Source organism: Acanthopagrus latus, chromosome 8 (genome assembly GCF_904848185.1).
Source record: "Acanthopagrus latus isolate v.2019 chromosome 8, fAcaLat1.1, whole genome shotgun sequence".
Classification (NCBI taxonomy): Eukaryota; Metazoa; Chordata; class Actinopteri; order Spariformes; family Sparidae; genus Acanthopagrus; species Acanthopagrus latus.
Genome location: NC_051046.1, coordinates 8,197,585 through 8,223,651, shown reverse-complemented (window position 1 = coordinate 8,223,651; position 26,067 = coordinate 8,197,585). Strand labels below are relative to the sequence as shown.

The 26,067-nt window shown below is 41.1% G+C and overlaps 1 protein-coding gene across 9 annotated transcripts; it reads left to right on the top strand.

Moving 5' to 3' along the window:
- Positions 1–1,438: 1,438 nt before the first annotated feature.
- Positions 1,439–25,213, top strand: c2cd5 (C2 calcium dependent domain containing 5). 9 transcript variants are annotated; one of them, XM_037106450.1, is made up of 29 exons: positions 1,441–1,773; positions 2,271–2,379; positions 2,544–2,630; positions 2,708–2,879; positions 2,982–3,077; positions 3,445–3,600; positions 3,710–3,947; positions 6,103–6,263; positions 8,591–8,679; positions 11,065–11,173; positions 15,158–15,272; positions 15,445–15,543; positions 15,652–15,763; positions 15,888–15,967; positions 16,482–16,668; positions 16,758–16,922; positions 17,371–17,415; positions 17,941–18,081; positions 18,162–18,225; positions 18,355–18,416; positions 18,829–18,927; positions 19,051–19,140; positions 19,247–19,325; positions 20,075–20,167; positions 21,363–21,395; positions 21,742–21,813; positions 23,005–23,198; positions 23,300–23,446; positions 23,583–25,213. In XM_037106450.1, the coding sequence occupies exons 2-29, from the start codon at positions 2,290–2,292 to the stop codon at positions 23,700–23,702; spliced, it is 3,195 nt and encodes a 1,064-aa protein (XP_036962345.1). In that variant the 5' UTR covers positions 1,441–1,773; positions 2,271–2,289; the 3' UTR covers positions 23,703–25,213. The 9 variants fall into 9 exon arrangements, with proteins under 9 accessions (XP_036962349.1, XP_036962345.1, XP_036962343.1 ...); XM_037106448.1 differs by having other exon boundaries at positions 21,742–21,843; XM_037106447.1 differs by having other exon boundaries at positions 21,712–21,843.
- Positions 25,214–26,067: the final 854 nt, after the last annotated feature.

Sequence of the window (26,067 nt, the reverse complement as noted above, 5' to 3'; positions counted from 1 at the left end):
CCCTTCTCTTTTAAAATTACTAACAGAAAACATTTGCATGGGGCCAACTCACATTTAAAGCCATAATGTGTGTGTTTTGTGACATGATTAAAATGTATATAGTATGACGCAGAAAGTAAACACTTGCTGGGTGATCATTTGATCTTGTTGTTCTTTACGCCACATGGCTGTTGCCACCCTTTAATGGTTGGAGAGTGTTGACCTTGATGGTATCACCCTCCTGTGACGTGATGATATGTTTTGTGGGCCAACGGGAACTAAAGCATGTTGTGTTTTTTTATAGAGGCAGGTTCAATCTCCTTGAGACAGCATGCAACATAACTTTCTCAGTATATCTATCTTGGGATCTCCCTCATCATCTTCCTGTCTTTCTGTTATTAGGGCTATGTCACATATTGTAATGAACAAGGAACCAGTAATGTGAAACTGCTATGTAGAGAAGAAGGTAACGCTTAAAATTAGGTCCAAGTGAAACAAGGCACTTATCAACACACACAGACGGTCATACATGTGTGACCTAATCTTGAATGATGACTGTATGGTACAGACATGTGTCTTCATGGAGACATACAGCCCCAAATACCAACCTATGGTCTGACCTCCCCATGTAGACAGATGTGACAAGCTGCAGGCTCTGTGATTTAATTCAGACAAATCCACCTGGCACAAGGCTCAGAATATCTTGACAAAAAGACTCAACCAGCACCCTCATCAGCAAGAAACTTTGAGGTATATCTTGACAAAAAAAGTAGAAAATGATGCATTCCTGTAGCCTATCATAGCACATAAATAAATAGATAGATAGATAGATAGATAGATAGATAGATAGATAGATAGATAGATAGATAGATAGATAGATAGATAGATAGATAAAAACCCCAAAATAAAATATCGGATCCTTGGTTGACCCCTAATATACAGTGCATACATACATAGATAGATGTAAATAAATGTTTAATTTACATCTACTTGTACTTTTGATACTATCTGATAGTAGTTCCAATTTGTTTCCAGAAACTTACTTTTGAAAATTAACAGATACTTCAAGACCTTTACTCAAGTACAATTTATATGTATATATCATTACTTTTGCTCAGGTATGTCTTTTGGGTACTATGTACAACCCTTTACTTTTTAAACAAAAGGTGAGTACTCGGATGTCACCTGGAGAATGAAGCAGTTGGCCCTGTTGGTGAAAGGTGCGCATGTCCAAATCAAACCTCTGCGCTGCCTTTAGGTAGCTTCGGAATATCTGTTAATGTAGCTGCGTAACATACCTTAAAATAAACCAAAATCTATTTTTAGTGCTCATTATGTATTTACGTGTATAATGCTTAATACTTTCAGTGAGACTGGTTGTTCTTAATATTATTTAGTTATATTTTTAAAAACAGAAAGGTCGCGTTACAAATGAATGTACGAGCCTTCGGGATGTACGCGAAGGCAGCACACACCAACCCCCGAAAACTCATTCATCACGAGCTGTATCCGTGTCAGGCTAACCGTTGGCTTTGCGCGCTAACAGCGACATGTGTTTTTACTAAATAAGTCGGTCGTAACGACACCCGTACGGCTGTGTGTATGTAGCCGTATTATTAGCAGAAAAATATTTCCAGCTCGAACGACACTTTCCTGCCCGTTGTACTGGGAACTAACGACTCGTGTTATGGGAGAGCTACGGAGGTCAGACGAGCGGTGGGCTGTCAACAGTAATGTCCGAGCGAAACGAACCTGCTGCCGACTTGACAGCCGTCTTTTGATATTATTGCACTGGTAAGGATGATAATGTTGGCACTGGCAGTAGTGAGAGATAATATTGTTGTTTCATGGGTGGTGGTGGCTTTTCTGTGTGACTGTGAAAACATGGCCGATCAGGTAGAGCTAAGGAGATTTTGACTGCAATGCAGTTAACCTAAGTGGCTTTTCTTGCTAGCTTTGCTTTGCTAACACAATCTAGCTAACTGACTTTTGCTGGTGTCTTCATAAACGCGAGTTCAATAGTTGACGTTGAGCCGAGGCGATAAGATAAGTAAAGTCAATCCAGAAGCGTTGAAGTCGTGTTTAGCTCAGGGGGAGCTAGGTTAGCTTATTAGCCAGTGAGCATGTAAATAGAGGAGGGGGGGCTCCTCCAACTGTCAACAACATATGCCCATGCAATTAAGAGGCTCACTCTTCAGTCTACACTGTTGTTAGAGACATCAGCGTTAATTACAGCAGTTGAAAATCTACTGATAATTGTTTCAGTGTTATTGATATTGTTTTTTCGACAGATAAACTTACAATTAAATCATGCCTGGGAAACTGAAGGCCAAAATTGTGGCAGGGCGCCACTTGCCTGTGATGGACAGAGCCAGTGACCTTACTGATGCATTTGTAGAGGTGAGTGACCCTAATATTCAGCCTATACCCTAATAAACTATTCACACATCAGCAACTACATACTATTATTATGCATATTTTGTGTCAGTATGCCTCATCTGCATTACTTAAAAGGGAAAATGAGGCATTAAAAACATGTGCCTTGTGCCTTTTTATATTCGCAGGTTAAGTTTGGAAACACAACTTTCAAAACTGACGTCTGTCCCAAGTCTCTCAATCCACAGTGGAACTCAGAGTGGTTCAAATTTGAGGTAAGTACCTGTGAAGTTCTCTCAAAACGTGGTAGTACTCTCTGCTCCCTTTTGCATCTTCCTCTCTTGTTGTCCAGGTTGATGATGAGGACTTGCAGGACGAGCCATTGCAGGTCACAGTGTTGGACCACGACACATACAGTGCTAATGATGCCATAGGGAAAGTTTACATTGACATCGACCCGCTGCTGTGCAGTGAGGCTGCTTCTGTCATCTCTGGCTGGTTTCCGATCTATGATACCATCCACGGTACAAGAATAAACTTATATGACCATGATAACTGTGATTTATATTCCTTATTTACTCTTCCACATTTAATGTATGTATTTCTGTCTCTTTATTTGTTACTAGGTATCCGAGGGGAGATCAATGTCCTTGTCAAAGTTGAGCTTTTTAATGATTTGAACCGATTCAGACAGTCCTCCTGTGGAGTCAAGTTCTTCTGCAGTATGTCTGACTTGACTTTTGCTTCATAATTGTTCGTTTACAGTTTAAAAGACACAGTTGACATGAAATGCAGATCAACATTACGTAGAGTGGCTTCTCAATTTTCATGAAAGATGGTTCATTTGAGAACATTTGATGTATTGAGCATAATGTTGATGCTCTTACTCAGTCAGGAAAGGTGCCATTTCCAAGATCAACAGAATTATGAGCCATTTCTGTACCAGTAGTATATCTGTAAACAAGATTTGACGCTGAAGAAAATGTGCTAAAATTGGAAAGTTTGCTAAAGAGATAGTTCAAATGATCTTTTACCATTGAATCGATGTCTAAAATCCTTTCACTCCTTGTGTCTAATTGTGTACGCTAGCCACATCCATACCACGGTGCTACCGGGCAGCGATGGTGCACGGATTTGTGGAGGAACTTGTGGTGAATGAAGATCCAGAGTACCAGTGGATTGACCGTATTAGAACTCCTCGGGCCTCCAATGAGGCCCGTCAGAGGCTTATTTCTCTTATGTCTGGTAAGGAAATTCACAGTGATCCTCTTTTCATGTTGGTGTGGAGGAAGAGGAACTTTCTGGTTTCCCTCTCATGTTGAATTAATTGACATGTGTGTTACCCCCTTTTTAGGAGAGCTGCAGAGGAAAATAGGGCTTAAGGTACTGGAGATGGGTGGAAACGCAGTGGTGGGCTACTTGCAGTGTTTTGACCTGGAGGGAGAGTCTGGCCTGGTGGTTCGGGCTATAGGTACTGCCTGCACACTGGACAAACTCAGCTCTGGAAGCGCCCCCAACACCGCAACACATACGCACCCTAACACTGCCCCTGCCTCCAATGCCTGTAATTCCCCTTCAAAGGATGGAAAGGAGTGAGTATGAATCAACAACGAAAGCATGGACCCGGCCCCTTTTTATGTGCAAGTCTCACTGCAAATCTAGTTTGTGAGAATGGGGAAAGATGATCGGTGTGTGCATGAGAGGGAGAGTGTTTTGAGAGAATGTAAAGAATGTAATGTCTGTTTATAGTCTAGCAGTTAGTCCTGTGTGTGTCTCAGTATCTTTGATTCCCCTTTGTAGTCTTTATGTTTGATGTGTCACTTGTATTGCATCATGAAACTAACAGCACACAACATATCCTGAGACACACACATGCACAGTACACACACAGCCATCCTCAACCCCGCTCCTGCCTTGTCTGCTCTTTTAGACCACTCTTGCATGGCTTTAAGGTCTGCCTCTGCATGTTCTAGTGCTGCGTCTTTTAGTGAGTATCTAGCACTCCTGCTCAGCCTCTAACAATATTCCCCTCAACTTTTTTCTGTTGCCTTGACCCTGGCTCTTTTAGTAGTTAGCTTGTGATTTCCTTTAGTTACTGTAAGCATAACTACAGTGGAGTGCATGTGTGCCTCTTATTTGCATTTATACAGTGAATCTGTGTGTCAGTGTGTGTGTGTGATTATGTATATCAGGGATGTAAACACTGTTTGGTGATGATTTGATTCTTGCCCTGTTCGACAATAGATATATTGTTCACTTATTACTTAAAAGAAATACAGTCTGTTATTCAACAATAGTTTAAAGTTATCAGTTTAGCTCCTAATGATTATTTTCTCTTGTTTTGTCAGCATCTTTGTAATAATCCAGTCTAGGCCAAGTTTTCATTGTAAAAGAGGTCTCTGTCCTCTGTGAAGAAGCATAAGTCAATAATTAAATCTCAGAAAATAGTGACACATGCCCCTCACAATTTGGCTGAGTCCAAAATGAGGTCTTCAGATGACCTGTTTTTCCTCCCAACATATTAAACATTTGACAATAACAACGAAAATCAGCAGATTCTAACTATTGAGAAGCTGAAACCATCACTTCTTGTTGTATGGGATCCTACAGGTTAACTTGTCCCTGTGCCTTTTTCTGTTGTGTTTACATTCCTGCAGTTGTGTGTGTTTGTCTGAGACTGAGACCTTTAGCTGAGAGCTATGCATGAGTTTCCTGCTGAGGCAAAGACAGCCAGGGAGTAAAAACCTCTATTCCTTTTTGTCTCCTTTTTCACTCTGTTGCAATGTTGTGGTGTTGGTTCTTGTGTGCGTCTCTTTTTTCTCTCTGGCTACATTCGGATTGGGACGTTTCTCACTCCTCGTGTCCAAATCGGCCCCCTCTCGTCTTCCTCTCTCTGTGCGTGCTGATTGGCCCAGGTCTCCTCTTGCCCATGGATGCCGCTCCACCCACAACAGCCCAGTGCATTCAGCCTGCAGCGCCCAGAGACTGTCCCAGAACTTCTCTGTCTCTGTTCCCACTCTCATCTTCACTGGTACGCAGAGGCAGGGAAGAAAATGGATACAGGTGAAAGAGAAGAAGTTTAAAATACAAAGAGGAGTAGATGGTGATGTTTACATTGGAGGAGAAAAATAAATATATCTTTGCTTGACAGCAACTTAGTAGCAGCAAATCCATGGTGTAGAGAGAGGTATCAAGCCATAGAAGAAAGGCAGATATCCCGTTGTCAGACGTTGATGGTAGCCTGAAATTCCTCTGCCTTTTTCAAACAATAGAGGGTGGGTAGCCAGGTTCCCAGATGCATCATTATGCATTCATATTGGCTGTTTACGTTGTGATTTTGACCCTGTGGAAGGGCCCGTGACTGTCTCCCTACAGTCACCTGACCTTTGCTTCACTCTACTGGGACACATGCTTCAGCTCGTCATCCTCTGTTAAATCTGACCCTCCTGTGTTTTGCCACGTTGCTTTTTTTTTTTTTTTGTGTGTTAAATGTGTGTATGTCTGTGTGTGTTTTATGTCTGTGTGTGTTTTGTTGTTGTTTTCTAATTTTCGCTTTCCACGCTTGCTTTTTTTGATTCCCCAGCCATCCGTAGCACTTCAAACACACCTCACCCAAAGCAAACAACTCACACAAAAAATACTCACCTTCCCACAAAATGGCAACACTCTCATGTGCATACACACACGCTCAGAGCGGTGAGGTGGTGACTGATGTGGGTGTGTGTATGTGTCATGTTCTCCTGGCAGGCCGGTATTTGGTGAGGACCTGCTCTCGTCCTCTGGCCCACCAACCCCTTTCAGAGCACTACCCACCTCCTCTTCCTCTCCTCCCCCCCTCTCTCCCTCCAAGCCATGCAGCCGCCAGTCCTCATCATCAGACACAGACCTCAGTTTGACGCCCAAGACGGGTAAGAACACTTGGCGCCCCATCCCCCTCTCCCATTCTCACCCCTCCTGAATCCCTCACCTCATTTGTGGTGCTACTCGGGTGGTGGTCTTTTTCAATTTTTTTTTTCATTTTTTAAATTTTTTTTATGCATTTTGTCATGTTGAGTTTAACATCAATTTCTTGTGAATATTTGTTTAGCCAGGTCCCATCCTCCTCCTTGTCCTCAGAGGCCTTGTGTGTCTTCTTTTTTCACACTATTGAAAAAGACTTAAAACATGATTCTCATAATATGAAGACACATCAGATCTCTGTATAAGTTTTGTCCCCCTGTTGTTGTTGTGGTCTTTTAATAGAAGCACTGTGTCTCATGAGGGGATGTTGTTGATCTAAGGTCACTTCTTCATTAGCAGCCATTATGGTTAATCATTGAGGAAAAGGTAAGTGTTGTCAAATTCTGCTCCCAGGACAACTTGAGCACATTTTACCACAGTTCAGCTCGTAACTGCTTTTATAGCCTGATGAACCTTCGTACCAGAGCCGTTCCTTTGACCCCTCAGGAAGGGACCAGCAGCCCCCACAAGCCGACAGATCCCCCACTCCTCTGATTTTCTTGTTCATATTTCCTCTCCTCGCTCTCCTCTTTTTCTCATATTCTCATTTTTTTCCCCCTTCATTTGCTCAACCTTATTCTTTGCACACAACACTAACCGGTACAACTCTAAAACTCAAAGGCAAGATAGTTCCATATGTGTCATGGTTAACAGACCAACGTAGCAGTATCACTTTAAATCAAAACATTTTGTTATTGGTAATATCAGTCCTTCAGTGCAAATGGATCTGGTATTTGGCCCAGTGATGTAGGGCTACAACTGATGATTGATTTTATTGTCAATTCATATGTCAATTATTTTCTCAATTGAGTTGTTATTTGGTCTTTAAAATGTTGGAAAATGGTGAATAAATGTCAATGAGCCTTTCCCAAAGTTGTACAGGTTGTTCTAAATTGACATAAATAGGAAATCTTACTAGGAAATCTAACTCCTGTTTTAATTTTTCCTGGGAAAAAAACATTAGGTGAACTTCTCAGCAGCCTCTATCAGAGCTTGCATGCTGAATGAAAATTTATACTACAGTTGTTTCTCAGTGATTCGAGATGTTTGGATGAGTGAGCAGTTAAAGCAAAACAAAACACCCATCAACAAGAAAATGGCTCACATAATCACAATGTTATGCTGAGTTAATTCAATGAAACAAAATGGCAGTTCACTATAATTATCAGGCTGTTCCGTCTCTATGAGTGTCCGCCTTCTTCCCATCCCATCCTTCTGCGCTCTGTGCCTTCCTCAGGTGTTGTTGTTACTGTGCCTCTGACCACTCTCCTCATTGCTCTGCCTATCCATTCTCAATATACCTTTTTTTTCCCTCTGTGCATCCTCCATCTGTTTCTCTGCTGGATCAGAGAGGCCCCAGCCAGTGAGACTCAGGCCTGGGATCTTCCTCTGCCCCAGCTCCCCCACCCTCTCCACAAACACTCTGTCCCTTCCAGGGGACAGCTCTGCCCCCAGAGCCACCACCCCGCCCCCTCCCTCCACCGTCCACTCAGACTCTGCCTTGCTGAGAAAGAGTGTGTCATTCACCGAGGACCTGCTGCTGGCAGCCTCCGGTATAGTAGGACCACTGTGTGTCGTTAAGTAACAGCACCTTGTGTGTTGGGGCCTGACTTGTGCATTGGGTCAACAGTGGGATTGTTCACATCGCGATCATCTTGACTGGTGTTACAGAAACACTAACTCAACATGCATGCTGTGACTGCCCGGAGCTCATTGTGAAACAACAATTCTGACTGATGTCCTACTCAGGATTCTCCTGTCTCAGCATGTGGTTTGATATGTTTGTCAGATGTAATGAAACCTTGCTTTAGGTCCAGTGTTTAGGCCTGAAGAGACTAGGCTAGGCTAGTCTCATGATGAGGATCTCTATCGAGTGTATTCATTCCAGCACTTCACATGACTTTTCAGGATATCATTAATGCTTCAACATAATATTCTGCTGACGGTAGGAATGCACGATATTGGATTTTTGTAGATATCTGAGTGGCCGATATTTTCTTACTCCTTACGTCTGATACCGACATGCTCTTTTTTTCCACCCAGTTACAGAGAATATTGATTCTCTCCTATAGTGCAATTACTATACTATCATTCCTTATTTTAATGGCCCACTGGCAGATACATACAATGCTTCATGATTTTATCATGCATTCCTAGCTGACAGTTTTACCTGCTTTCCAGTCCATTGACTTCTGTGTTGAAAGTGAACTGAAGCCACACTCTCTTCTCTGATCAGGAATGGGCAGCGGGGGCAGCGCTGGGAAGGAGGCCGGGCCTCTGAAGACCCTGCTTAGACAACAGACGCAGACAGCTCTTGAGCAGAGGGTACAATGACACTCAGCATTCACACATGCTCATCATACATGTATTTAATGACTAACTCTGGGTGCGGACATTTGTTGCAAGTTAAAGGTGCTTTCTCCAAACTACCCTACACCTTCTCCCAACTCACTTCCACTCTATCTGCACGTCCATTCAGAGTAATAATAATAATGGTGCCAATATAGAAATTACTTAAAGTAAGACCAGAAGAAAACAAATGAATTAATAGTATCACATACAAAGCCATGGAAAACAGCATGAATACGAAAAAGAACATTATCAAACATTTCCAAAGCCTCCACAAAAAGATGCGTTTATCACAGAAGATGCTGCATAGAAATCTATGTGTTGTCCAGTTTAAAAATGGTCCAACGTGTTCAGTGTCACTTAATTTCACATACTTATACATGCCAGTTTGTTTTTATCTTGGCTTTGTTTGACTAGCTGCATTCAAATAGAGTTTTATTATTAATCCACAAGGAGCATCAGAAGTCAAAGCAGCGAGCTTGTGGTTGCTTTTGTAAGTTCAGCCTTTGACATGCAGTTTGTTTTTCATATCAACCTTGGATGTCTGCATATCGGCTGTTAGGCTGAGCACACTGTTCTCACAGCAGCATTCTTTGTGAAAGCTCACTAATTTTCACTGCTGAGGTGTTACATGGGGAGTGGGTCTGTGTAAGAGCAAGTAATGTTCCCTTTCTCTGTCCTCTTGACCACTTGTGCTACTCAGGGAGCGTCCTCCTCTGGGTTATTGTTAAACGCCAGGGTATGTCCCATCAGTGTGACACTATCTCTCTCTCCACCTTTCCCTTAACACCCTGACCAGCTGATGGCCTCCACCAAGTCTAAATCAACTCCTAACCCGCCCCTCCTCAGGTGTTTGTAGATCTCACAGGGGCAGGCTGGGTTGAGCAAAATGGCAACGCGTTCATGCGTGATCCTGTTTGTGTGTTTGTTCAGCATCGGCCGCACCCTGAAAGATTCACAGACATGTTGGGTGGAGAGCTAGAGGCTAGGAGTTGTTTTCCCTTCAGGTTTGAAGGGGTGTATGACTGTGTGTGTGCCTTCTGTATACCCACCTCACCTCCTTTCTGACCTCTTTTTCCCCAAATCTGATTTGGTTTTCCTGTGTCAATAACGGGAATGAGCACGCTCACATCATCACCTCATTCTTGCCCTCTTGCTCAGAGTGGGAGGAGCTGTCAGTCAAATTAGTAGCTGTCTTCCCTCCTACAGTACTGGACAAGACAGAAACTAATGGTAGACCCATCACATATACATGCATGGTTGGAAATCACAATGTGACCCTGAGGTGTTCTGTAAAGGTGGCCATCAATGCAACCTAGAATGAATACCAAGTTGCTCAAAGGCAGTTAAAGTATTTCCAGCTCCTCTTGTGAGTGACTGCATGGATCTGCATCACATCATTTGACTGGAGGCAGAGGGGTGACTGTCATGTTAGTGGACAGAGAGAAGCATGTGAAACGGTCTTGATCCTCAGCCAGGACCTTGTGAGAGTGTGTGTTTTTGTGTGTTTGTTATTCACTTTCAACTCCAAACCTAATGAATGCATTTATATAGATTTGAAAAGATTGAATGAAATCACCTAATCAGTGATACAAAATATTTGGGCTCAATCACTTCCAATCTATTTGAAATGCCCTTCAGTTTGTCGTGTCTGCGTTTGTAGGGTGGAATGGACCAAATGGGATTTTTTTTTTTTTAAGGGGGTAAAAACCTTGCATGAAGGGACACCATCACACTCGATACTTGCTGCATGACTTTTGCAATATTTATTCATAATGCACACAGAGACAAAACTAAATCTAAAATGTCCAGTTTTAATGTTTTTTAAAACATTTATTATTGAATACATAGCCGCTGTTAAAAGATTGTTTTTACATGTAAATACTAGTTTTTATAGGGTTTCTGTTGATATGTTCCCTGAATTAGTAAGAATTTAATATATGTTATGTATATATTGTATGAAATAATAAAAGGTTTCATATTAGCACATATCAGACAACATATCTGCTGATGCATATATACTTGTAAAAGACCAGAATCTACTGATGATATCGGCTGACCAGTAATATTAAGTGCTTATACAACATTAAGTGCTTATTTGGAAGTACAATGTTTTTTAAAATAAACATTTTTACAGATTTTATTCCACATCACCAAAACCAAATATAGCACATTTGAAATATCAACAAAAATCTTATTTGGACCCTGATTTTATAGACCTTAAGTCATGAAAAATACCATTGAATCAAATAAGATATCACAATCATGGAGCAGTCACTAAACATGATAATCAAAAATACATTGGGAACAGTCTGGAGTATGTTCTCCCCTACTGTAACTGACAGGGTTTTCTATCTGCAGGAGTTCCCCTTCTTCACCTTGACGTCTTTCCCACCTGGTTTTCTGGTTCATGTGGGTGGAGTGGTCAGCGCTCGCTCTGTCAAACTGCTGGACCGTATACACAACCCTGGTAAGTTCAAACCACACAAATATATGATGTCCTGATGTCCATTGTGCTGTGAAACGATATGAGTGAGCTTCACCATTGACCTAAAGTATCGTGTGAGTGTCCAGTCTCGTTGGCTTTTAGTCAGTGCTGCCCATTAGTCTTTTGTGTTGATCTATTTCCTGTGTGTGGTCCTACTCCCAATCTGTTTGATTGTTCAGATAAATCATGTTGAAAGACTTCTGTACGAGTCCCAAAGAAGGTGAAAGCTGTTCCTGGTAGCTCTTACAGCCTGCAGCTTGGTAGCATTCTAGATGGAAATAAAGAAAGGATAGGCTATTATTACGTCTATGAATAGGGGCAACTTTCACCTCGTAGTTTGACTGACTTTGTGCGTGCGTGTGTGTACGTGGATGTGTGTGCGCGTGTGTGTGTGTGTTTGCTGGTTGCTGTGTTGTTGTTTGCTTTCCCCTGGAGGTGAGGTGCAACAATGGTGCATGGCTCCAATCTGTTGCCTGCTGCTTCTGTTGTGTGGTGTTGTTGGCTGCAGGTGGCGCTGTGGTGATGTACTGTGGTGTCATATATATACATGCTCTGCTGCTTTCAGTTATCAAATGTGCTTCTTATCTGTGAAATGCATATGTTTTCATTTATTACGCAGACCATTTTTAATAGAGATTCAGCCTGCCTGTTGAAGGTGTTGGAAGTCTTTGTAATTTTGCCCCTTTGCTCGGTTAAATGGTCCTACACCACTATGAATCAGGGAGGTTTGTTTGGAATTTAGGGAGAGGGGAGTGCTGATGAATGTTGGCTGGGTTAGGATACGCAGGGTTCTTTTCAGAGGTGAACAAGAGAAACAAGCTAAGCTTTTCTGAAATGATTTTACAGCCTACAGAATTCCTGTCTAAGCTGGTGTTGTGTTATCAACATTGTCTTCCACCTAGTTTTTCTGGATCCAAATTTCAGGTTCAAGCCATTCTGAAAAGAGCCCCGTCCACTGTTGCTATGCCTTGTCTATTATCAACTATAGAGCAACATTAAAGGTACCCTGTGAAGTTTTGACCAGTAGTACTGTGGAGCAATTTTCTTATCAGTGGATATCCATGTCTTGTATGGTGCACTTGCGAGCATACTCTGCTGATTGTTTCCTGATAGTGCGCCGATGAACAGTTTTTGGCAGTATTGTGCAACCATTTGAAATATTAAAATGTTGGCTTTTCAAGTCATTTGAGATACATAAGATGCAATTTAGTGAGAAACTCTGGATGTAAACATAACAGTTGATTGTTTACAACAAAACTCCACAGGGCACCAGAAAGTTTAGAAAGTGCGTCTACTAGAGTTAATAAACTGCTACTGCATGTGCCTTTTTTGTATGATATAGCTTCTCTTGACCTCAGGTCTTTTTAAGATTTTGGCTAGGCCTTCAGCTTTTACTCATCTCTATTCTCCTATCTTCCTTGTCAGTCTTCTTCCTTTAAGATTTTTTGTAGGCCTGAATATAGTTTGTCTTTGCATAGTGACTGTGAAGTGCTGTCTGTCTTTGCATAGTGGAGTGCTGCTGTTGTGCTGTGCTTGTTTGTTAGACTATCTCTTCTTTTCTTTTTCTCTCTTTTCTGTACTAACGGTGTGTTCTGGCCCAGCCTTGGGTAACACGCGCTCATACAAACTGCTAGACTGGAATAGTGTCACTGCAGGTATTTCCCCCCTTTTACTGCTCTCACCCAATGGAGTGATGGCAGCTCAGTGAAGTTAAACCTCAGCATGCACTCAGCACTGACATTTAGCCAACATAGAGCAGCTAGCCTAAATATAAACACAAACAAATTCAACTTTGGCTGGGTAGTGTATCGCTTATATTTGATAAATTCAGTGAGCTGCCATTCTCCTCTCTCTAATCTGTGTGAGTGTGTGCTGAGCTGAGTTGAGCATGCGCTATGTCCCCCACCCCCACCCCATCCAGCCTGGCCTGGCTTCTTCCTCCCCACACCCAGCTCATCCTGCTGCACAGAAGAGCTGCAGCTCTTCCCTAACGTTGTCCCAGCGCTGTTCTAACGCTTAGAACGAGTCAGCATTGTGGTCAAACCTGTCTAGACCAGAGGAGGTTTAGGAGGTTTACTCTGTGACAAAGAGCCACTGACCAGGCATGTGCATCCTTAACTCACTGGGCCGTATTCATACTGAGAAAGAGAGAGAAGGAGGGATGGATGGATGCATGGAAGGCAGGTTGATTGGTTGGGTGGCAGTCGAGGAAAATTAAAAACTGATTTGGGATGGATGATGTAAGGAAAGATGTGAGCTTGGGGAAAGGAGGGGGCATGATATCACTCAGTATTTTCTAACTTAAAACTACATTTGATGGACTCTGGTGAATGAATATGGCCCTTCTCTGCCCATGAGCGTGCACATGGTCATGAGCGTGCACGTTGGTGAGCCTGTGCCTGTGTGACATGCTGCTTCTGGTTGAAAGGAACCCACCTTGTGGGCCTGATGCCTGATCATCAGCCATTATTCTTCATCTCCTCAGTTGATTCTGTCCCCCTCACCCATTCCTCTTCCCCTGTTTCTCCAAACAGCTGAGTTTCTCTCTTTCTGGGGCATCTTAAGCATGTGGCCCTTTCAGGAAGTCATGGGGTGCAGCTCAGTACTCTAATGTCGCTTCCTTCATGTTTCCTTTGATAAACTGTGAGATTTTACTCACAACTTTGAGTGATTAGGCTCTTCTGAACTGAGTTATTAAAACAAGTGGCAAAGCCTCATGAGACTATTGACACACACCCATGGTTTAGTCTAAGTATGATAAAGGCTCAATCTTTATGAATTTTAAACTGGTAGTGTACTGGTACTGTACTGTATGACCAGCTAGCAAGATTTTTCTTTCCTGTAGTCAGACCACCGCAGCTAACACTAGAGATGCACTGAGACACTTTTTTCAATTCTGATATAATTTTGATGACTGTATTCAGACATCTGACAATATTATTATTATCATTATGATAATTATTGATTGATATTATTTTCATTTTCTGCTATTTTGTACTTCCTCTCCACTACATCTCTCCAATGACTTTAGTTTATAGTTGGTTACGAGTTGTTTTCAGATTATTCAGTGTTTGTAGGCTATTATTTGAGACTTGTATCCAATCAGATATTGGTGTGGGCGGAATATTGAGTGAGGCCACAGAGTGGAGACTTCAGACACAGAGCAAATGCCGCATTGGAGCCAAAGTAGCACTTTAAAAATGATTTATTTTACCGGCAACCTGACAAAAAACATAGATACCATTAATTAGAAAAATGCTGAATATCTGGCCAGGCCTATAATTGGTGGAGTTCTATATGAGTTAGAATGTAATAGGAGAATTTTACATAGTGCAGAGAATTGCACACAATCTGGATTGGTGATGCCGGTCCAATAATTGATTTGCACTACGTTCGTATCCTCATATTGGATGGGATCAGTCCCAACTCTGGCCAAAACATACCAAATGGCTGTATTTCTCACCTATGTCTTTTTTGTTAGTGCAGCTGACTGAAAGGAGCCACAGAGAAGAGGGAGACAATTTGTTTTAAGTTAACATACACAGAAGAAATGCCAGCTAGAACACACATGACTAACCTAACCATTGACCTTGCCTTCATCATCATCCTCAATCATGAAATCATCTTCATTGTCACTTTGTTTCACAAACTGATAGTTGGTTTTGGCTTGCTTTGATACATCATTTAACCCATGAGTCATCATCAGAAAACACACTGAACTGTTTGCTGTCTGTTTATTTTCTAGTTAGTCAAAGCACTCAGAGTAGATATACTAAGATTAGATACAGACTTGTTGGATTTTCTGTTTGCACTTGTCAGGGCAGTTGTTTTTAATTTAACTATGTTAAAAAACTGTCAGTTATGTTGAGTACTAACTCATCATTAGCTAGACTATAGTGCTTAGAGAGGGATGTTGTTTTGACTTTTTTGTGAAAGCTGTTTGATTTAGAGTTTTGTGTTTTACAGATGAGCCAGAGACTCGCGATGCCTGGTGGGAGGAGATTCGCCAGGAGATCAAATCTCATGCCAAAGCTCTTGGTTGCCATGCTGTTGTGGGGTACAGCGAGAGCACTAGCATCTGGTATGTAATAAACTACTCCACACAGGGGGAAATATTACCCTTTCATACATTTGTCCTGCCTTTCCTGTTGTTGCATCAGGATCTTATGGACCAGTTTATGATAAGGCTGTCCTGCCCTGTTCTCCTCTTCCCTTTCTCTCTCTCTTGTTCTGTCCATCCCCCCACAACACAGCGAGGAGGTGTGTATCCTGTCAGCATCAGGCACAGCAGCCATCCTCAACCCTCGGTTTATGCGTGAAGGCTGCCTAGACATTGGGATCGTTGACCACAGGTTGTTCTGATTAAGAGACTGAGCAAACTGATTGTAAAACCTTTGGATGGGTAAAATTCTGTACAGATTCTAATCAGTACATCTTGGATGGTGTGTATTAATTGGCAGGTTTGAGGACCCGTCACCCCCGAGTTGTGGCTTCTGTCACATCCCGTACGATGAACTCAACATGCCCTTTCCAACCCAGCTCACCTACTGTTACCACTGCAGACGACAAAAGGTCTTAAATATATTCTTTTGTTTGCCTAAATCAAAGACTCCTACGTTTTCATATTTTTAATTCAGTTTGATGGAAAAAGTATGAATAATGATAATGCTGTTATCATTGTTTAATTTCTTTCAAGGTTCCTGATGTGCTCTTCACAACAATCGACATGCCACCAGAGGCAGCTGTCACAGGGAAGGGCTGCCTTATCCAGGCCAGGTAAAAAAAAAAAAACTTAAATGGCACCAAACTGTTAAAAAAGATAAAAGAAATTCTGCACTTGAAATTAAGTAGCTGAACAGAAATGTTTCAACAGGGTTTGCGCGTAGTCTTGAAAATACTTTTCAAGTTTAGGAACATTCTTGAATTTGATTATAATCCTTTCAGATATTCCCAATATTATCTAGTGATTCAATCACACAATCACTAATGTAAACAAAAAATCTGCAAATATATTAAATGAAAAGAGGTCATCATATTTGCTTGTTGTCTCCTCATGTTGAAATTTGCAAGAATTCAATATTCATGAGCAAAACATACATACAGTAAAAAAGACAAAGTTAAAACATACATTGATTGCTTTGGATATAAAGATATTCCGTACATAACATTTCTGACAATTGCATTTCAGATGCTTTGAGAGTCTTTGAATTATTGGTTTGGGTAATTTGAAAGTGCTCAAATCGAAGTCTTAGAAAGCTACACAAACGTATTGTCGCTTATTGTCTTCTAGGCTGTGTCGTCTAAAAAAGAAGGCCCAGGGTGAAGTGAATGCAACGGCCATCTCCAACCTGTTGCCTTTCATGGAATACGAGCTCCACACTCAGCTGATGAACAAACTGAAGCTGCGGAGCATGAATGCTCTGTTTGGCTTACACATCCAGATCAGTATCGGAGAGAACATGCTCCTGGGTCTGGCTGTAGGTTGACATTTTAGGTTAACAGTTTAATTAGCCCAAAGTGTGTCTGATGACACAGTCTTTCTAAATGTATGTGTATGTGTGATCAGTCTGCTACAGGAGTCTACCTGACAGCCCTACCGGCACCTGGGGGCATCCAGATAGCAGGAAAGACTCCGGGTGACCTGAGCAATGAGCACCATATCCTGACCATCCAGAAACGGATCAACGACACCATAGCCAAGAACAAAGAGATCTATCAAATAAACCCTCCGGTGAGACACACAGCAGTCACTGTTGAGAAGGTTTTCTAGCCCCCATTCTATGACTTAGTCAGTGTAAAACCTATCAAAGAAGTATATACTATAAGTAGATAGTTTAGTTTAAAATTGAGTTGTTCCAATATATTTAGTAATCTGGTAATATTATTTATTTACATGTAATTTAGGCCAAATAACATCACATAATGTTTTTGAAGGGGGCATGGTTTGTGGCTCTTAAAGATATGTGCCTCACTGTCACATTCAGTGTTATGTCAGGCAGATTATTTTTAATTTTTCACACAATAAGTGTAACATAAACAGATACATTTTTCAGTCGACTGTTTTTTTTTTTTTGGGCTAAATTATTTCTGTCCTAGTGTGTTATAAACATGTAAATAATCATAAATTGTTTGTGAATCATGACAAACTTACCCCTCTTGTCTCTCTCTGGTCATTAAAGAAATTATTTGCCCTGGACCCTGAGGTGTTCTGCGGCACAAACATGGTACTGAGCACGGCAGCTTTTAGCTGTGAGATACAACAAAGCATGACAAATATTTCACTATATTAATCGCAATACTACAGCACAATAACTGTATAACAGCTCTTAACTGGGGACGTTTGGGAGCTGGACGATATGTAACCCACTACAGAGTCACTTCTCAAGGGCATCCCACTGTAGAGTCATAGTATCTCTATTAATATATTTGCATTACGACCATCTGCCCTGCCCATTCACACTCTCACCTGTTTGTGTGTGTGTATGTATGTGTGTGTGTTTGGGCCACTCCTTACTCTTCCAGATCCATATTCAAATTAACACCAGCTGCGTGTGTGTGTGTAATGGTGCAGCTGTTTGGGTACTTGAATGAGTGTGAGCATGTGGTGTGTTTATTAACACAGTCTTTCTACTAGCGTGAGATGCAGATATTGGCGGCTGCTGCTGCTGCCGTGGTGTTCAGATGTTTGCTTTCACATCCCGTCTGCTCAGCCTTTGTGTCTTTTTTTTTTTTCTTTCTTTGGCTTGCAGGAGCTGACAGAGGAAGTGGTGGGCTCTCCGATTCCTGAGCCAAGGCAACGTTCCAGACTTTTCCGCTCACACTCGGAAAGCTCAGACGAAGTGTCAGAACTGGACCTCTCACATGGAAAGAAGGATGCCTTCGTCCTGGAGGTGTATAGCTATAAAGATAAAAACATTTATATGTTACTGTTTCTGCCGACAAGTGTAACCATTTGATGTCATTCCAATAGATTGATGACACTGATGCTGTGGAGGACATCCATTCCCTCCTCACTGACGCTACGATCCCTGCAGGTATGCTCCACAGAAATGGCGGCACATTGGCATTCACTGCACTTCTTCTGATTGGGACGAGGCTCTTAGAAATTACATTATTGGTCTGCTTTATCCTCCCTGTTTCTATTTACACATTTCTGTCTTCAGGGTTCAACAGCTGCAACACTGAGATCATGCCTGGAATCTACAACTGGACATCAGCAGTTCAGGTCACTCTTAATAATACTCTTCATGTTTTTTTCTCTACACATTGCCTCTTTTGGGTGTTTTGGGTGTCGTTTCCATGCATGTCCATTGTGCAGTGCTAGACACACATTGACAGCAAAACTAGAATTTTAACATGACTGTAACAAGTCTGCCAATATTCTTGGTGATTTACTTTATTTTAAAGAACTATGATTAACAGCATAAAACAAATATTTTTGGTATATCTGACACTAATTGGCTGGTCATTGGTCGGTCATTGGTCATGGCCAATAATGCTTAAAACTGACAACTTCGGTCTCTTGCCGATCAATTGTTGCATCTTGATCCATAAATCAGATTACACATTATTGTCCTGGAATTCTGAACTTTGGACTTTTTGTGTTTATGCTATGTGTTTGTGTTACTGTATTCCAGATGTTTACATCAGTGAGGGTCTTTAGGTTGAGTAATGCCAATCTCACTAACCAAGGCTTGAACAAGATCTTCACCGACCTATGCGAGAATCTGCTGAAGGTAAGAAACCCTTATTGATGAAGTAGTTATTACACCACATGTGGTGTCATGCTTAGCTTTTGTCCCACACTGTTTACGATGGTACTTTCAGTGTTTTAAAGTAATTCACTGTGTTTGTTGCAGAGTTTTTACTTCAAGCTGCGCTCTATGATCCCCTGCTGTCTTTGTCATCTCAACTTTACCGTAGCAGTGCCAGAAGAGGAACTCATACAGGTTAGAAGTTTCAAGCCATCTTTCATTTGTGAAATTGCATTTGGAACAGAACTGGTATTAAAATTCAGAAAATTAAATTCTTTACTTCTGTCCGCCTGCCTCCCAGGTCGCAGTGACAGCGGTTGCTATGACGTATGATAAAGACCAGACTCAGGAGAAGCCAACAGAAAAGCCCATCACCAAAGGTCTGTCTGGTTAAAGGAACTTCTTTGTGGTTTTTCTGAAGTTTTGACCAAAAGTCTAGTCAGTTCACCATTGCTTCAATCAAGTTTCAATGTCGTATTTAATATAGTGTCAACAGTTTTTTTATGATTAATATTTTATTTATTAAGATTTCAAGAATCATTTATTTTTATCATTTTCATTCGTATAATTAAATGAAGCATATATTCACTATATGCTACTCATAAAAACAGCTGTCTTAATGAAAAAGCCCAAAAATAAACAAAACATTTCTTTTATTGAAAGATGGAGGACAAGTTAATTAATTTAAATACATTTCCATTGAACCAAATTACATTTTCTGGTTTATGAATAGTCATATTAATTCACTGTAGGTGCTTGTGAACAGGAAGTTAACTGGTAAATGGATATAATGTGTTATTTTGGTTCCAAGTCTATAAGTCAATTAGGTTTCGTGAGACATGCCATCTGCTGTATCTGCAAACCATTTCAAAGCTGGAGAGAGGAGCTGCTGCTAGATCCCAGTAACTGAGCTATGATAGGCTAATAGATAATATTCAGCAGACCTTGAATCTGAATGCAGAAACACAAAAAAGTCTTTCAAGAGTTTCTAGTGAAAATAGAAAAGCAGACCTATCATTTTAGGACCACACAAGTCTAAACAGTGTTACCTATTCAAGAAACATCACTTGTCATGTTGTGTGTTTGACGTCCGGCTAAAGTACAGAGGTGATTGTGTGTATCGTTTCAGGGTGCATCGAGACTGAAGAGCAGCTGCAGTTTCCCATGGAGTTGAGCGCAGACTCGTCATCCGCCAACACTCAGTCGTCGTCCAAAATCTCAGGTAGCCCTACACAATATATTTTTATTTTTTGTCTGCTCGTGGACCTCCTCTCCTCCTCTGCCCGGCCTCACTAACAGGCATTGCCCATCTCTTCAACTAACACTTTAGGTACAGTCTCTTTACTCACCCCAGCTGCAAAACTCTGCCAAAATCAGCTGGTTATGATTCGCCCAGCAGGTAAATAAACAGTGATGTGTCGTAGCACGGTGTGTTCTGTTCATGTAGAACTTGAGTGTGATCTTGTCTAGATGAGACCTCATGCTCTGTAGATGATGGAGTTTTTTGATGTAACTGCAGAATTCTATTTGTGGTAATAGCTGACTGAGATGGGGGGCACACCTACGCTCTTGAATTAGACAAATTATTAAATGAAGAGTTGGACAACATATGGATATATCATTATTGTGAAATGAGACTACTTAACATCTCAGATTTTGGATTTTGTTGTATGGTGATATGACGTAAGTGTGTCTTTCCTGAATTAAAAGGCTGAGCTACAGTGAAGTCCCAGACTCTTGTACTTGTTCTGATACTTGCCTTTGCCCACATGGTCATTATATCCACATTAGTGATGATTATTTGTGCTGCTATTTTGTGAAAGTACCAATAGTTTTGGTTAGTTTTTGCTTATTATGCTTTCTTTCTTTCTGTCTTTCATTCTTTCTTTCTTTCTTCCTTCCTTCCTTCCTTCCTTCCTTCCTTCCTTCCTTTAACCTTTCGGTCCTCTTCCTTTCTGTCCACTTAGGATTGCCCGTCCTTTTCTTACCAATCAGGTCTCATAAAGCAGTAACATACTGTGTTGTTGTTGATCAGCACAATTTTTGCAGAGGTGTTCATTACGCTTTCCATTCCAGAACTGAAGATAGATTCTGTTCAGGAATTTTGCGAGCCATTTTCTACGATAATTTTTTGATTCAGAGTGTGCACAGAGAGGAGAGGCTGCTCAAGGACGGGTCCTTTGTCTAACACATGATTGTGAGAGTAAGAGTGGAGCAAGGAAGCGCTCTGTGAATCTTGTCTATTTTAAATGTATCAGGCTCCCACAAATAAATGCATGTATGGTAAACATTTTGGAGGTAAAAGCTAATTGTCTTTGCAATAAGGTTTAGGGAGTGTCCCTAAACTCTTCACTTTTTGTCAAGGATAATAGTAGACATTGAAGTAAAAGTTCTTGATGTTTGTGTGTGTGTGACAGGTGTCCAAGAGACTACCAACGTCTCATCTAGAGGTAAGCTCCCCTTCTCAATCATCACCCCCTGACCCACCTCCCCGCTACCAAAACAACTGCCCTGTTTTGACTTCTCATCCTTAAGTCTCGGACAGAGTTATCCTGCACCGCTCCCAAACCTCATGCACTTTTGTTCTTTTCTGTTCGTTTTTTTTTTTGTCTTGATTCGTTTTTTTGTTTTTTGTTTCCTTTTGTTTTGTTCGTTTTTCTCTTGTTGTTGTTGTTGTTGCGTTTGTGGATGTTCGGGTGTGGGCTGTGTGTGTATACGTGCGTGTGTGTGTGTGTGCGTGTTTGTATGCGTGTGTGTTCTCTCCAGCTGCCTCCGTTGATTACGGTTCCTTTGCAGACAGATGCAGCACCTGGCTAGAGCTGCTTAGGCTGAAAGCTCACACCATAAGACGAGGATCAGTTAAGACAAGTAGGAGGACACAGTCTCTAGCACACTCTGGTGATCAAACCCACAAATACAGAACACAGTCTCACAAGCAATCCTGCACACATACACACATGCTCGATACACTCACACACCCCTCCATGCATGCCGCTGGGGGGCGGAGCATCGTAAATCAAAGCACCAGCTTTTTTAGCTAGAGTGTGAAAGTTGAAGCCCCGCCCCTCAGAGGGATCCACAATCAGCAGCCTGGCTTTGAGATGCCTTTAGTCGTGGCAACCATGATGACAAATTAATCCGAAGCTTCTTTTGTTTTCTTTCTGCATTCAGCGAGCTTGTACTTTGCAATTTGATGACAATTTCTGGAAGAATTCCTTTGATTTTTCTCTGCATTTGCATTTGTGAATCCACTTAAGTTGAGAAAACACTACATGATTTGAAGAGATACTCTACTACATACCTCTACATACAGAAATCTGACCGTAGTCAAGATTAGTGGGGGCAGTGCTTTTCTTCAAGATCTGGTATGATTTTCAGTCCTGTGCTATGTAAGTGAACTACAATCTAATGTGTGGCTCTGAAGGTTCCTGGTTTGATGGATGTAAGCCACATCAGGTAAATTCGCAATAAGATGATGGAGCATCTTTCACACTCTGGCTCGTGTACATGTGCCCACCTCAGCTCACGACTGTCTCTGTCCGTCTCCATTTCTCAAACCTCTTTCACAAAAGCAAACAGATGTAAATATCCTCTCATGTACTTCACTGTACTGCAGAGTCTGTATTCACACATGTAAGCATACACAGCTGTGCCCAGGTCTGTCTGTCTGTCTGCAGACACTGTGTAACTGTCTTGTCTGTTCGCTTTAAACTGCATGACATGCATGGCAGCGCACGCTTTTCACGTGATTGTCCTGGCACCGCTCATCCACACACCACTGCATGTCAAGTCACATATCTACCTAACACACAGACAACTGACTTACTCACATATAACTGTTCACACGTGTTACTCCAGCTGTGTAAACGCTAACAGCATTTTTTCATGCACATTCACATTCATATTTCTTTCTGCTTTGAAGTTCATATCTGCTTTTCATTGTTCAACTATTTTTGAGTGTATCTCCATTTCCTTTTGCCTTTTTTTTTTCTCCTTCCCCTCGTTTCCTTTTCACGTCTCCCTCGTTTGGACCTCTGCCTGCTCTCTTTGAACCTGCAGTTTCATCGTTGGAGCGCTCCAGTCCGGTGCCTGATGGACGTTCACGCTCACTGCGCTCCACCCGCGGGTTTGGAGGCAGTTCGGTCACCGTGGTGAAGATGACACCTCTCTCCTTCCTGCCTGGGACGCGCATCATTAAATACCTTGGCATCATCAACATGTTTTTTATCAGAGAGACAACATCGTTGCGGGAGGTAAGGCTGCAAGGACGTACCTCACATGTATAGGCCCCAGGATCATCTTGTGCAAGTGAAGTCATCTCTGTACACATGATGTGTGTGTTTGTCTTCTGCAGGAAGGTGGTGTCAGTGGCTTCCTTCATTCATTCATAGCAGAAGTGTTTGCGATGGTTCGAGCCCATGTAGCAGCCCTGGGTGGGAATGCAGTAGTGTCCTACAGCATGAAAGAGTGTGTGTTTATGGAAAATCCAAACAAGAACCAGGTACTCATACAAACACACTTTACCCTATTAAGTCCATCTATACATTAAAGCACAATGGACTACCATTAGAACGCAAATAAATGTGAGGTTTGAGGATGCTAAGGGTTTAATCTTCTTGTCTTTGTTGCTCCTTTAGGCTCAGTGTCTCATCAATGTGAGTGGTGATGCTGTCATCTGTGTCAGGGAAACCGACCAGGAGTCCGTCCCCTCAAATATCGGACAGACCTGCACGAGCGAAACGGACGGGGCTACATGACAGTAAAATCAAGGCTCACTTTTCTGCAGAGCACACAATCTGAGTCTAGCCGTCCAAATTTAAGTCATTTATGTCTGCCTTAAAACTCTGTAAAAGATCCAAAGGTTTGGACACAGGTAATAAAGAACAAGTACTCATACACTTTAACACATGCAGTCTGTGTTAACAGAGGAGTGCAGGATGTTTCCATTTGTATAAAGACAGCATGTGTGCAGGAGATACTGATGCAGCTCTTTGGGAATTAGGTCATCTGAGAGTGTTTGAAGACTTACAATAACAGCCAAAGGACCCCACTGTATCTAACTTTTGCCTATGTATTGCAGCCGTCCATATTGGGGTCACTCAAAGCAACAGTATGTTGGCCATCCTGTGAGGCTTGAGGCAGCTATGACTAATTTGTCCATCCGCAGCTCCCAGGAGGAGTCATTAAATGGTCATGCCAAAAGGGACACAGTAGTGTACCATGGAATAATTGTATAATAACAATGAAGTCGAATTCTCACTCAGTGTTAGTCTGTTTCCCATCTGTTCATTTCACAGCGGTCACATAATGGCAGTCAGGCAAGGCAAGTATTTAATTTTCAACTTCCTGAAAGTAGTATCTTCTAGAAATTTTGAATCTAAAATCCAAATAATCCAGATAACCATGTGATGCCATTTTTTAAAGGAATAATCTCCTAGATAATTTTCTAACTTAGAATTTTGTATTGATTTTTCTGATTGATAACCCTCCTAATTACTGTCACTATTGCTCACAGGCAGTATCCTCAAGATAATCAGATTCCTTCAGGAAGTGTCAAATAAGTGTCACAGATTAGTCTTGTTTTTTCCATACATCAGTGAGAAACACAGGTCAGGATTACAGGCATGTAAAAAACTTTTATAGGGCAATAATTTTCATTTTAGATGTACAGCCATTGTTAGGATCAGGGTTGTTATTGCTATATCTTAACACTTAAAATGGTTTAAGCATTTTATTCACTTACACCTGGAGTGAGTGGGCAAGTGATTATGGGTGTAGTGTCATCTGGGTATAAATGGAAACACATATTTCAAATGCTTTTTGTCAAGCTTCTTCACTGTTGCTTTGGCACTCATGTTCCTCATGATAGTCCTGCTACTGATCTGTACATCTCTGATGTATATATGTCCAATGATGGGGAAAACATCCTCTGGTGTAGGTGCCACCGGAAAAGAAACTGTGTAAATGTTCTCTAAAAATCAGATTTTAGTATTTTTGTAACATAAAATCTATGAAACCTACTGCTCGTGTTGCCTGTGCAATCAATTCCTGATGTTTTGACTCGCCGTGTCAGATAATAAGTGGTACTCTAATCTGTTTGTGTGATCAGCAGTTTGTGATCAGTTTCCTATATTTGTGTCTAAAACTTGAATGTACATACTTAGATGCTTTTGCTTTCTGACTAGCAGCATGCAGACCCACTTTTTATTGCCATGAATCTGTATGCTCGCCTGGAAAGTCTTGCACAATAAACTCAAACAAAGATGTATCAGTTTGTTCACAACTTTTATCAAAGAGTTTGGTCATACTGTTTTTATCAGGCATCAGTAGTAAAATAGATCATTGCATGATGCTGTGACCCAATTCTAATGGCAGAGGAAGTACTTCTTCCACGGTGTGAAAATGCTCGAAGTCCTGCAATAAAGAATATATATATATATTTAAAAAAAAAAAAAGTATAATCAGGAAAACCTACTAATTTTTTTTCCCACTAATAACAGGATAAATATTCATTGTGAGCTATATTATTAGATTAATATCACTCCTGTAGTTGAATTAAAGTAGGATGCCTTGCTGTTGTGGAACTAATTAGCTATATTAACTATCCTGTGTAGAACTCTTTATACTGATTATTTTTTAATTAATTTATTGATTGATTTGTAAGTATTCAGAAACTACTGAGAAATCCCACCACAATCACCTAAAGACCAGAGTGACACAACTTATGTTTAGTCCAGGTACTTAAAATAACAACAATATGTTTTTGCATGAAATTATTTTAATGATGATCAAAATACTTTATTATAGTATTTTGTAACTGTATATGGGATATTGAAAACTACACAATTACATTCTTGGGGCACATTCAGTTAATTTATATAAATCTTTTATCACATTGCTTAATCTGTCATTAGTTTTAGAAATGAAGCAGTTATGACCACAGATGTTTGGTTTCAGCTCTTATTTTGTATCGCATCTTCCGAGCTCCGTCGGAAATGGGAATATGTTGCATTTTACGAAGTCAAGGAAATATTGGAAATGTTAGATCATTTTGAAAAATTTGGACTTTTCATCACAGATCGAAAGACATAATTGCTTGCCATATATCGTATTTATGACTGA

Bases quoted from the DNA above. Each gene is read 5' to 3' on its own strand.
- c2cd5 (XM_037106447.1), top strand. From the start codon at position 2,290: ATGCCTGGGAAACTGAAGGCCAAAATTGTGGCAGGGCGCCACTTGCCT. The intron at 3,948-6,102 runs GTGAGTATGAAT...TTCTCCTGGCAG, and splicing joins CCTTCAAAGGATGGAAAGGA to GCCGGTATTTGGTGAGGACC. The intron at 23,199-23,299 runs GTAAGGCTGCAA...TGTCTTCTGCAG, and splicing joins AGACAACATCGTTGCGGGAG to GAAGGTGGTGTCAGTGGCTT.